The 14,007-nt window shown below is 44.5% G+C and overlaps 1 protein-coding gene across 1 annotated transcript in view; it reads left to right on the top strand.

Annotated features, from left to right (window-relative positions):
• Positions 1-439: 439 nt before the first annotated feature.
• Positions 440-14,007, top strand: part of SLC9A9 (solute carrier family 9 member A9) — a 2,762,771-nt gene continuing 2,749,203 nt past the window's right edge. The window contains exon 1 of the mRNA XM_078666429.1: positions 440-789. Coding sequence (XP_078522555.1) covers positions 615-789 — 175 coding nt within the window. The 5' untranslated portion in view covers positions 440-614. The remainder of the gene's footprint in view (positions 790-14,007) is intronic.

Here is a 14,007-nt window from a genome sequence, read left to right as displayed (position 1 = left end):
GCTGTTTCTCTCCCTCTTTTCATCTCTCCCTGCCTTGCGCCGTTGTTAATGTCTCACAAACAAACACACATCCGGTGCTCAGATTTATCTTTGTCGTGAAACTGAAAACTGGAAACGTTCACCACTGACATGCTCTGGGTAGCCTCTGCCGGTCTTGATGCAGTTTCCTGTGTCTTGCTGTGTCTGCCGGGGCAAGGGGTATCGTGTTCGATGCCTTCAGACAACATTTAGTTTCCTCAATTACCTTCTGTCCCTTTCATGGATGCGCATCTTCAATGATGCTCTCGTGCCCTCCACCACAGTACAGACATTCAGCTGATTGAGCGCGGACTGTCCAGCTGAAGGCGCATGCGTAGTAAGCAAGCACGCCCCTGTAGATCACACTTGTACGCATGCGCGGTGGGTGCTCGGGAACGGATTCTCACGGGGACTTGAATTTGTCACAACACCGTCCGTGCATGCTTGTTAGCTGGACTACATTTCCCAGCATACAAGTGTACAACTGTGTATCTGCAGCGGGACCACAAGGAAGCAGCAGTCCGTACAGCTTGCATCGCACATATATGCGAGGCTGGTGAGCGCTGTTGGTTTGGCAGCTGCACTAAATAAGGGGCATGGGGCAGTCACAGACCTCCTCATCTTCAAAGGGCGGGTCACAGGCTTTTAACCAGGGTGCGTTGGAGCTGCTGGTTTTCAACTTTTTGCTTATTCTAACCATCCTCACCATATGGCTCTTCAAAAACCATCGCTTTCGCTTCTTGCACGAGACGGGAGGGGCCATGGTATACGGTGAGTGTGCCCAATGATGCTTCTCCCTCCTAACCCGCCCCCCTCAGAGATGGATACACTTGGAGAGATCTAGTCATAGTCCGCTCTAGAGGGAGATGCTGACAGCGTGTGCATTTATAAAGTACACTGGTCTGGACGTTTGTTAACATGTGCACAGTATTAAAAAAGTTCCCAACTATTTCTGAAGTGAAGGTTTTAAATGTAAAATGCAAAATTCTGCAGTGGAATGTAAAAAAAAAATGCTCATTATTTATTGCTGTAGATCATTGCTGTTTTTGCATTACATCCCCGAAACACCATAGAGAGTTTTATTTTCTGCCCCCTATACGACGTGTGCTTTGTTGATCAGTAGCGCCGGCGTGGTAGCAGATCTGCAGATTCTGCTGGCGCGTGTTACTTACCCGCAATATTTTTCAACGAATGTCAGGGGTTATAAATAATTGTAAAACATCTGGTTGCCTTCTGCCTCATCTTTCACTATTTGTAGAGCTAACACGTGTGAAATGTACAGCCTTTCTGTGTTTTTCATTTTTTTGTTGCATTCTTGTAATTTCAGGCCGGTTTAAATAGTACACATCTTCAAACTGCATGTGACAGATTAAACGTGATGCTAACTAAATAGCAATTAGTGGATCAACTTGTCCCATAACTGACATGCGACCACTTCTGGGTTCAGAAATAGTTGTACCTGTTTAAACTCTTACATTACTTCACCCGTCAGATATGATTGTCAGTGAATTATTTTATTACCACAGTTAAACGTTACATAGTGCTAACCCCATGCTTTGTGAACACCTTGTCAATGCTTATTTTGTAAAAATATAACTGCTGGTGCCCAACGTTTTTATTAGCCTACCAAATGCCAGGCATGCCAAATAAAAGACAACCTACTTTTGATTTCTCTGCATACCTGTTTCACCACCCTATACGACCTGCATATTTATCTCACTTTTTCCAGTTTTTTCTAATTGCTGCTTTTTCACTTTGTCCCCGTTTTCACATCTTTACCTTCTTCCTTTCTTCTCTCTCTTGTGCTTTCTGGTTCCTGCTCTGAGTCAGTTTGATATTGGAAAAAAAGGGCCCAGGCCCTTCTAATGAGTTAGTGCTGCCTACAGGCAACCACTGGCACAAATTAAGCACTGCACCCTTAGCTTCAAGAGAGATATGACGCAGTGATAAACATGACCGTACATATCTATTCGGTGACCCTGTGTCATTTGTGACACCATCCTCCAATTGCAGCTCGTAGTAACCTGAGTATTGCATTCTTTGACTTATAGTTTCGGTTTTAACATTGTAAGTATATATGAGTGTTCAAAAATCCCTCCATTCAAAGCGCTGTTTTATTACTAGAACTGGCTTAAAGCATTAGAATCAGAACCAGTTAGTGCAAGTGCTGCATTCTCCGAGGATCTCACAGGGCAATCAAACGTACCATCAGATTCCCTTATGGAAGCGCTAGATGGTTTTGATCAGGACCCGTCCCAATGACGGTACCTGAGGGGGAGGAAGACTGTACTACTGGAGCAGTCTTAGAGGTAGACCAGAATGGACAATGGGCCGATTGACCTCATACCCTGTGCCAGTTACTCACGGGCAACTGCATTGAAAATGCATGAGGTTTTTCTATCAAAAGTGGAGCTTATAGTTTCATTGTAGGCCTCCCCAAAAAAATAGGCTTAAACCATGGCCTTGAGTCATTCACTCAATTAGTGGAATATTTCAAAAGCAGACTGTTTGCACTCTTTATCCAGTGGGGCAGCAGGACCTGTTACTTTCCTGAAGCAATGTGTGTAACTTGCAATAACTTAGTAGACTGCAGCATGTGCAGAATGTGCTTCTGCCTCCAGGAAGTACATCCTGTTTCACTTGTTGCTGAAGTTCAGAAGGGTGAAATTGGTTCTCATGCCAGGCCAATCAATCTTTTCATGTTGTCATTGCTTTTCCTGTCATTTTGTAGCCCCGTAGACTGAACCCTGGTCTGAATTTTGGCACATTTATATTGTGTTGTACCAGACTGCATAATTGAAGTGTACAGTCTCACCTCAATTTGATCAGTCATCCACACTAATCAGTTATTTCAAATCATAATAATGGACAGTTTTTAGACGTGGAAATACATTACTGCTGAAACTTACAAATTAGGGATAGGGGATTGACTACAGAAATTGGGAAGTGTCATGAGAAGCAGGGTCCATGACAGCTAGCTTGTGCATTTCTTTCACAAACTCCCCAGAAGAAATTAGCAAAAGGACAAATGTGTGTAAAGCTGGTCTTCCTCACTTAATTGGTGCAATACGGACTGTATTTAAGACTGCGTTAATATTGCATAGGATGTGTCAAGGTCATATATAATGCATAAGCAGAAGCCAATTGTAATTGGCTTGAAGGAAAGATGTATTGGAGTCAACCTTAGCACCTAACGATGCCTTCAAAACCGCACTGAACACAGTGAAACAAATTATGAAATTAATCATAAAAAATATTTCTTTAAATATTCAGCACTGAGCTTATAAATTAAACAACCACAAAATATGAAACAAATAAAAAATAACAGCGCATAAGATTCTATGGAGCTAGTGTAAAACCCTAATCTGGGTCAAGAATAGTTAATGGAACCAGAAAACGACAGGTGTCCACCAAATGCCAGTGCTGCGGCTATCTAATTTTTAATTGAAGCACCATTTTGACAGGACTTCCTCACAACTTTTATGAGTTGTAAATCATGCTAGAGTGACTCTTACATAGAAAACCATTGTCTTAACATCAGTTTGGTGCATCATTTGATCAAAAGGTGTTGTCAAGTTACATTCCATGGTTTTCTTGCCTGCCATAGCTCAGCTGTTTTGACCTGTGACACCTTGAACATCCGCCAGAATTTCTTTAAATCTGCCTCAGTCCTTGAGTATAGCCAGATACAGTTCCTGAACAAGGCCTTTCGCAGTATAAACCGTTTACAGTGCATGATTTCTTCAAGATCCTAGAATAATCTACCATTCTCCATAAAACATAGATTTACCCGGAAATAACTTGGAAGAACAGCCTTACCTACAGTTGGGAGCCTAAAAATCAATATTTTGTTGACCAATGTTAAAGAAATACCCTTCTCCTGCTGCAGGTAGAGCAAAGCGTAGTCCACTAGAAACATCAGTTATAAAAGCAAAACCCTCTTCTTATTTAGACATTTTCATTTGAACTGTCTTCCGACTCTGAGGATGGGCGTATTACAGGTGTAACCGCTAAATCACTCCCTTGTGGGTTTGAGTTGCTACATTCAGAGTTTCTTGTAAACCCCCAAAATACTAATCAGGGGACTTCTGCAAACATGTTTATTTGCTATGACAAATTCATTCAACTGTTTGAGGTCTTTACATAAATCTCAAAACTAGCGTTCAGCTCACTGCCATCCCTTCTGGTTTCTAGAACACAACATTTGGGAATGTGAAAAATGCATTCTCTTCAAAATCAACAGATGAGTGTTGGATGCCAGTAACTGGGTTAAGGAATTGTCTCTAAGCTCCCCAAATACTACAGTGTTGATAGCCAATCTGGTAATGGCAAAGCATGCAAACAATTATTTAGAGTAGACAGAATATCAACTTTTCGCTAACTTTCATTACATTTACCCTGCCTATCTGCCCCATCCGACCCCCGGCCCCATTTACCCCGTTTACTCAGACATTTAAATCAGATACCTTTGAGAGAGCACAAGTTTGAAAAAAATGTATAAGTACGCCATATTTACAAGCACGTAGTTAGTTAACATGTACTTTGCACCAGAGTGTTTATATTTAGAAGTGAAATACACAGAGTGTCTTATATTCAGTAGTGAAATGCATAGAATGTTTAAGTAGAGTAACAATAATCATAACTGTGTGAGACTAATGTAGAAATGTTTGGGATGAATATGAAAACCTCACGTTCTCATGTTAAAGGAATAATGTAAGAGTTGAATGTAACTCTAAAAACCAGTATATTGTGTAGGCCTCATGGCAATTCACAAGCAAATCTAAACGTGCTGCTAAAATAATGTGAGACAAGGTTGACATGGTTCTTTCAAAATGTACTATTGAACTTAGGGTTAAAAGTATATGCTTTATAGATGTGTTATTTTAGAAACGTATGCTAGTTAAGAATGTTTGCTGTTTAAATCAAGTTAACGTTTTAGGAGTGCAGGAACCTGCTGCATGTAAATCAAGTAGGCCAGAACAGATAATGTCATGTAGTTTAAATCGTCATGTGCTCGTTAGAGGAGAGGTCGTGAGGTGTCCAGTATGGAGCTCTGAGAGTGTTTTATGGCCTAAGATATGGTGAAGTCTGGAATTTGAGGCCCACTGCAGGACGAGTTGTATGCAGGTGCAAGGGTCTTAATCAGCTCGAATGAAAGGGACTTTGTTCAGTGGCGCCTTGCGCAGGCCTGTAGGAGTTTCCAGGAATTTCAGGGGGTATCAGCGCACGGAAGAAGCCGCCTGGGAACCAAGGCCAACTTTAACGAGGGTCTTCAAGAGTACCATCATGGAGTTTGCCGCGGAAAGATGTACCACGTGAGGGGCGTCCCAAGGGGCGTTTCTATTGGAAATGTGATTTGGTATTAGGGAAAGTGACCCGGGAGGAGAGCAGAGCAGATGATTTTGGGAGCCTAAGGAAGCGGATGGGTAGGCAGATAGGCTGATCAGGAGAGACCCATTATCAGAGAAGAGACAAAGAGAAGTGCGTGATCTTCTTAGGAAATCACCACGGCTGACACCTAGAGGGTTAAGATCTTGTTAAGTAGGGATGTCATTTAGTGTAGTGTAGGGACAGACTAACCTTAATTTTTCTTTCTGTAATGACTTTGAGGTTGCAACTTGTATTCATTTTGGCAACACTCATGTTATTAGAGCTTGTACTTATTATTCTGTTTTTCAGACTCAGACTATTCAAAAAGTTCATGTTCATAGTGATACCGATATACCTTTTGAATCTCATTTTGAGAAGTTTGTATCTTCAGTTATCTTTGACTTTATATTAAATCTTTAAAACTTAATTTTGGTCAGTGGTCATTTAGAGTGGTGTAAGTTCTTAAATTGATTGTTTACTTCGAGATTACCTTTTACTCAAGACAGGTACCAACGATTCAGTCGACAGGAAATGGGATTTGGTAAGATAATTAGTAACCAGTAATCCCGCGTTAGCAGTTGGTAGCAGAGTGAGGATGGTTATCTTCTTGAGGAAGGTAATCTAGAGAGGTTAGTTTACCCCAAGGCCCGAGACGTCGAGAGACGAGCAGCGGAAGAATCGTGTGCCGAAAGGTGCAGACGGTGCGAGAAAAGCAGCAGTATCGGAGAGTGAGTATAAAAAGGGTCATGCGTGAACAGATTGCGGTGTTTTGTGTTGTATTTGTATTGTAATGTCTTGCGGAGTTGAATGCCTGTAGTGTGAAAGAGAGAAGGTTGTGAGCGCGCGCAACCTGGTAAACTGGTAACCTGGTAAACGGGTGAACTGGTGAAATCTTAAGTTCAGGCCAGAGCTTAAGTGGTTTTGGGTGTATCGAACATCCAGGGTAGTTGTCGACCATAGTACGGAGGTCACGAGGTACCATTGACCGCCGTGGATCCAAGATAGGGGGAGTGTAAGAGTGAGTGTATGAGTAACGGACGCTGGTCGAAAGTTACTGCGTGTGAGTAACCTATCGGAGAAGGCGATTGTCTGGAAGTAAACGGAAAGACATTTCGCCAAGTTAGGGTGACAACTACAGAAAGACTGTGGGCGTACAGTCAAAGAAAGGTGATCGCTTGGACGGAAGTAATCATTTTTCAGAGTATGAATGGGATGCGTGCATGACCGAGGAGACGAGCTGAGAAAGGAGGGGAACTGCTGCGAAGGGGGACGGGTGACGTCGGCTAGAGCCGCGCTGTGATTGAGCGGTTGGTGTGACGTTAGCTAGAGCCGCGCTCTGGTTGGGCGGCTAGAGTGACGTCGGAGGAAAGCCGCGTACGGATAGGCCAGTTAGTGAGAACGGCGCTGAGATTGGTGGAATATCATCAGGAAGTAAACAAACGCGGAGAAAAGAGAAATCATGAAGTGTTTTAAGTGTTTGAAAGGGATTTTTAAACGTAAACGAAGTGAACATTATTACGGGGAAGAGGCTCCCCCAGAGGGTACGCCAGCTCATTATATGGCAACGAATGTGGGGCTGCATACGATATTGTGGATCGGGGCTTGGAATAAGCTTACGGAAGGAAATGAGGAAATGCAGTTCCCGAAGTATGGAACATTTAAGTTAGAGGTGTTACATCGGCTGAAAGCAACCATGTCCTCATTGAAACCCTCACCTAGACCAACACAGTTTGAGGCTCTTAATGCATGGATTAAGGCTGCACACGACCGAAATTTGAACAGGCGTCAACAAAGGCTGACGCGATCGGTAAGGGCAGTGCGAGATTCCAAATGGGATGAGGAGGAAAAGCGTTGGAGGGTACAGACTATTGAGGTGGAGAAAATGTATCCGATGAGAGAGGTGTCAGGAGGAGGAAACCTCATGGAAGAAGACGAGGAAAGCGAGTCGGAGGACAATCTGATAAACAGATTGTTAATGGATAGACCACCTCCGAGAGTGGGATTGATAGAAGATAGAGGGCTCGCAAGGGAAGATGGGAATGAGATAGAGGGATATACACCACTCCCTATATCGGAATGGACACCTAGCAAAGGCGGAGAAACACCTCCAAACAACACTGTGCAGAGTGTAGTGGGAAGGTTTGTGGTGCAGAAAACGCCAACCACAGAAAGGGTTGAGTCTGTGGGATTGCCAGACGCTCTTCAAGTGCCTGTTACCATAGGACCCATAGTTTCGATCTATAATTCTGAGAGAGATAGAGGGGAACAACAAAGGCAATTGGATAGGGAAAGGATTGAGATGGAAAGGAGGAATAATGTGACGAATGCATGGAAACAATTACCAGGTTCGGTAACGTGGAACACCCCATTAGACACAACTGTCGGTCCCAATTCAGAACAGGGAGGTCCGAGAGGACCAATGGATCTAAGGGGACCGCGGCCAAGATCTTTTTCAGAGTTAAGAGCTGATTTGAGGGAATGGGACGGGTCCATAGTATCTCCGAGTAACAGGACAAGAACAGAACCAGAGTGGGAAAGCAGGGGCAATGGGACAGTATCTCATTGTGGGGCCAGCGAGAGTAGTCAGAGCCGGGAAGGCCAAAGTCAAGAGAATAGAGGGGATGCATGTCCTACAAATCAGAGAGAACAACCGGAACAAAATACTAAGATTGTAGAATGTGAGGAAATGTCCCGTCTCTGGGGGAACGGAGGAGATGAGGCGGTACGGGCTTTTCAGAATAGGTTTAGGTGCCTTCATCATACACTTGGGGAAGACGTTCAACATTGGAGAAAGGAGAACAGCGATAGGTCCCGCCACGCCTCGAATACTCAGGAAGCACAGGGAAGTAGGGAAGAAAGAGGGAGTAATAGAACCTCTTACCCTCTATCCCGTGAAACTAGCCAGGATGGAGAGAGAGAGGCTGGGAGGCATGAAGGAGTGTTTCACCACCCACCCCGAGAAGATGGAAAGGCATGGGACTTAGAGAGATGGGAACAGGGGAGGACTCCCTATAATTCACCAATACCTAAACGTAGATCTCGGAGCTGGGATGGGAGAGATGCGGATGGAGGAGCTAAATTGAGTGTCTTGAAAGCTGAAATTAAGGCAAAAAGGCTTGATGTTACCAGTTTAAAATCAGATGTTGATGAGATAATAGATGGAACATTGCCTTTGGAAAGGATAGAATTGTACGAACAGGATGAGTTATTGTTCATGGCAAAGGATATTACTAGGAAAGCTAGAGCGTTTCATGAAAAACTGACTGATTTGGCAGACAAGTATGCCGTGGATTTGTCTAGGACAAGGGCATTGCAGAGCAACCACAGATTACAGTACGCAGACCAAGATCTAGATGAGAAGAGAACTACTGGATTAAAAACACACATAAGAGAGTTGGTAACAGGGATAAGAGTGTGGAGAGAACTGGATAAATGGGAAGAAAGGTGGTCGAAAAAGGGCACAGTTAGGCGAAGTACAAATGTGATGACCCCTGAGGGAAGGGTAATGCAGATGGAGGCATTCCCTTTGCGAGAAATATCAAATGGAAATTATGTACATGTGCCCTGGAGTAGAGGAGACTTAGCCGCATTTACCAACTCATTTCCGAAGTTGCGGGACAATCCAGTCGAGTGGTATAAGCAGGTAGAGAGGTTCGTTAAAATCTCGAAAGTACTGTGGATAGATTTGAACACGTTGTTTGACATCGTGGTCCCATCTGATCTATGGACCCCTTGTAAGACTAGTGTCGAATGGCCAAATGCTGAACCATTGAGGGATGCTCGAACAAATGGACCATCTGAGATAGTCATGCGAAAGTATGAGAGGGTAATAGCATGGCTGAAAGATAAGGTACCACCACAGGATATAGATTGGGTAAAAATAGACCGAACAAGGCAGGAACCCAAGGAGACAGTTCACGAGTTTTATGAAAGATTGTTGAAAACATTCAAGCAATACAGTGGACTAGATGTAATGGATCCCAAAGACATAGGGCAGTTCGTGTCAAAATTTGTCTTGGGGTTGAGACCTGATATTTGTTTGATGATACAGCAACATTTAATCTGTTGGCAGAACAAACCACTAGATGAGATTTTACGATATGCGAGGTACTGCAGTGACGAAATAGATTCTAAAGCCAAGAATCTAAAGGAGAAATTGATGGTGGTGCAAATGCAGTCCGCTGGGAAGGGTGGTCAGCAGAAGCAGGGGATGGGACGAAAACCAAATGGTCAGAATAAAGATAATGAAGAAGGGCAGAGACCTAGGATAGACTTTGCCACTTTAAAGAAAACGACAAAGTGTCATCTGTGTCATCAGGTGGGGCATTGGCGACGCGAGTGTCCCTTTAACCCTGAAAACGGAGAGCTAGAAGTAGAAGAGCAGGTCCAAGAAGACCCAGTGCAAAAAGTGACAGTCCCAAGCAGTAAGGTGGCCAAAGGGGGGACTTCGGCTCCACGGGCCCAATTCCCACAGCCACCGAAGATAGTAGCTGGAGGAAAGGTCTTTAAACAAATGCCTCTGTTTATTGAGGAAGAAAAATGTTATTACATTGATCCATTGACAGGACAACGGGTGAGCAGTGAAGAAGACTGTACCCTCGGGGCAGTTCTAGAAGTGGATCAGAGAGGGCCATTTGTTGAGGCAGAAGTGGCAGGGTGTCCCACTACGTTCTTAGTGGACACTGGGGCTACTCGTTCGACTCTGAGATCAGCGGTAGTTCCAGACTTGCCAATGTCAGGGGAAACAATTCAAGTGGTAGGAGTCGCAAATAAAAGAATGACTAGTCCCTTGACAGAACCAGTGTCTGTGAAAATTGGAAACCACATGAACGAACATCAGTTTGTGGTTTGTGACTCGAGTCCGGTATGTCTGTTAGGTAGGGATTTGTTATGCAAATTGAACTGCACCATATACTGCACCCCACAAGGAGTGGAGGTACAGACTACCGACGATGATGCTACCTTTAAGGTGGCCAATTCAAAATTCTGTGTAGAACTATATCCTACTCTGACTGTAGAAGATCTTCCACAAGACTTAAGAGATGCAGTGGCGTCAGAGGTGTGGGATTTCACAGGAGAAGATATAGGATTGATTAAAGGGGTAGAACCGGTAAAAATTCTGGTAAAACCAAATGTTGAGTTTCCAAGAACGCCTCAATACAAATTGTCCCAGGAAACGATTGCAGGAATAAAGCCTGTGATCGAGTCAATGATACAGCAGGGAATACTGAAGGAAATCGTGGGCAGTCCTTGTAACTCCCCGATTATGGGTTTGCAGAAACCTAGCGGGAAGTTTAGGATAGTTCAGGATTTACGAAAAATTAACAACATAGTCGTTTCATGTTGTCCCGTGGTACCGAATCCATCAGTAATATTGTTTCAAATACCATGTCAAGCAGAATGGTTCACAGTGATAGATCTTTGTCAGGCTTTCTTTTCAATCCCATTGGATGAAGAGAGCAGGTACCTTTTTGCGTTTAAAATGGAAGATCGCGTTTTAACATGGTGTCGAATTCCACAAGGATTCACGGACAGTCCATCCATCTTTAATCAGTTGTTGAAAAAGAATCTTGAGAATCTAGTACTGCCGCAGAACTCGGTTCTGGTACAGTACATAGATGACCTACTTGTTGCGTCAGAAACAGAGGAAGCTTGTAAAGTAGATTCAATTGCCTTACTGAATCATTTAGCTGAAAATGGACATAAGGTATCTCCGAGCAAGTTACAGTATTGTCTGACAGAAGTACAGTATCTAGGGCACAGGTTAGAAAAAGGGAAACGTAAGGTGTCCCCAGAGAGGATTGAGGCGATAATGAAAATGAATGCGCCTACAACACAGAGAGAAGTTAGAATGTTCTTAGGAATGGTGGGTTACTGCCGACAGTGGATAGTTAACTTTTCACTGAAAGCAAAGCCCTTACAGAAACTGACGCACAAGGAGGTGAGTGATCCGGTACCATGGGATGAAGAATGTCTGGTGGCGTTTTTACAGCTGAGAGACGATTTATGTCGTGCTCCGGCTCTGGGAATGCCCGATTACGAAAAGTCATTTTCACTCTATTGCTGTGAGAGAGAGGGATGTGCTTTGTCAGTCTTGGCACAGACCCACGGTAATGCCCGTAGACCAGTTGCATATTTTTCGGCTACATTAGATCCAGTAGCCGCAGCGTTGCCCGGATGTCTCAAATCCGTTGCCGCAACGGGTGTCAGCATTGAAAGGAGCGAAAGTATTGTAATGGGACATCCAGTAGTGGTGTATGTACCACATTCAGTTGAATTGTTAATGACCAGGACGAAGACGCAGCATCTGACCAATAGTAGGCTCACGCGCTACGAGCAAGTTATACTTGCCGCAGAGAATGTGACTCTCAGGAGATGCTCTGTCTTGAATCCTGCTACTTTGATGCCTTTACCTACTGTAATAGAAGGCGAAGGATGTGAAGACCACGATTGCCTTGATGTGACTGAACTATGCACGAAACCCAGACCAGATATTGTGGATGAGCCATTGTCTGACCCGGATGAAATTTATTTTGTTGATGGCTCATGTTTAAGAGACGATACTGGTCGGTTGAGAGCAGCTTATGCTGTTTGTACCATTACTGGAGTTGTGGAAGCCGCTTGCCTGGAAGGAGTACATTCCGCACAGGTAGCAGAGATTATTGCCCTAACTCGTGCCTGCATAGCAGGAAATGGAAAGAGAGTCACCATCTACACGGACAGCCAATATGGTTTCGGTGTGGTTCATGATTTCGGGCAGTTGTGGTCTCAGAGGGGTTACATGACTTCCTCTGGTTCGCCCATTCGAAATGGAGAATTTGTGCGATTGCTGATAGAAGCATTACAAGGTCCTGTCGACATTGCAGTGGTGAAGTGTGTAGCTCATACTAAGAATACAGATTTTGTGTCACAAGGTAATAGATATGCTGATGAAGTCGCACGCTATTGTGCGGAACAAAGTTATTCTTTCTCAAAGGTGGAAATAGAAGGTGCAGAAGAAAAGACTGAATTAAGTATGATGCTAGAAACGGTAGACACTTGGGAGGATTTAAGGATAATGCAGGAGAACGCACCTGAAACAGAGAAAAAGGCATGGGAAATAGCAGGCTGTGTGCGAAGTGAAATGGATTTTTGGGTTTCAGCAGATGGGAGAGCTGTGTTACCTGAAGAATTAGCTAATCCCATGGCGAGAGAAATACATGGTCCAGTACATCTAGGAAGGGATGCTATGATGAGAGTGTTTAGGCAAACTTGGTATTGCCCTAAATTTAGAATAGCAGCAGAATCAGTCTGTAAACGATGTGTTACTTGCCAACAGCTGAACGTAGGCAAACGAACCCCAGTCACACTGAGTCACATTGGGAGGTCGGGGGGGCCTTTCAATAGGATGCAACTAGACTTCATCGAGATGCCAAGAGTCAATCGCCTTCGGTATGTGTTGGTGATTGTATGCGTATTTTCCAGATGGGTTGAAGCGTACCCTACACGTAGGTGCGATACACTCACAGTGGCTAAATTGTTGCTCAGGGAGTTGATACCGCGCTTCGGGGTGCCTGCCTCTTTGGAATCGGACAGAGGAAAACATTTTAACAGCGAAATAGTGAAGATGATGTGCTCCACACTGAATATCGATCAAAAGCTGCATTGTAGTTATCGACCAGAAGCTTCAGGAATTGTGGAACAAGTGAATGGCACTTTGAAGAATAGATTGGCTAAAGTAGTGGCATCCACATCCTTGAGTTGGCCAGATGCTCTTCCATTGGTGCTCATGAGCATGCGCAGCACACCTGATAGGAGGACAGGTCTCTCTCCCCACGAGATCCTGATGGGGAGGGCCATGAGACTTCCTACAGTTCCAACTACTGCTCTATTGAATATTACAGATGATCTGATCTTGGATTATTGTAAAGGACTGTCTGACGCCATCCATTCTGTGTCCCTTCAGGTGCATGCGGCTGAAGTTCCAGCAGCGAGGAACCTGTGTCATGACCTGAACCCAGGGGACTGGGTCCTGGTTAAAAAGCACGTCCGGAAGAACTGCCTAGATGTTCGCTGGCGTGGGCCCTTTCAGGTAATCCTGATCACGAACACCGCGGTGAAGTGCGGGGGGCTGCCAAATTGGATCCATGCATCCCATACTAGAAGAGTTCCAGCACCTCTAGAAGGAACAGCTCCCATCCCAGACGAAAGCCCGGAAGTGGAAGAAGAGTCGCAAGAAGGGATTGAGGCAGCTGAGGAGGTGTCGGAAGAAGTTGGGAACGCATCGGATTCAGAAGAAGAGCGAAGGCAGGACGGCAGTGAAACAGAAGACGCAACTGAAGGAGAGAGCAGAAGTGAATACGACTCAGACTCAGATCCGTATCGGAGCGATCAAGAACCAAGTGGGAGGACAAGGAATAGGAGAATAAGGCTTGGAGCTGCCACTTGGCCAACAAGGAGAAGAAGGCTAAGTTTGAGGTCGGCCCAGGAAGAAACGCTTACTCCTATATCCGAAGACTCAGATCCAGAAGAAGATATCCAGGATCAAGCCGAGGAGGGTCTTAGAAGATCAAGTAGGGTGCGAGTGCCTAGCAGAAGATACTCTACTCCCGACTGGACCTACCTTGTTGCAGATGTCTG

This window comes from Lissotriton helveticus, chromosome 11 (assembly GCF_964261635.1).
Source record: "Lissotriton helveticus chromosome 11, aLisHel1.1, whole genome shotgun sequence".
NCBI classification, from domain to species: domain Eukaryota; kingdom Metazoa; phylum Chordata; class Amphibia; order Caudata; family Salamandridae; genus Lissotriton; species Lissotriton helveticus.
This window is presented reverse-complemented; position numbering and strand designations above follow the sequence as displayed.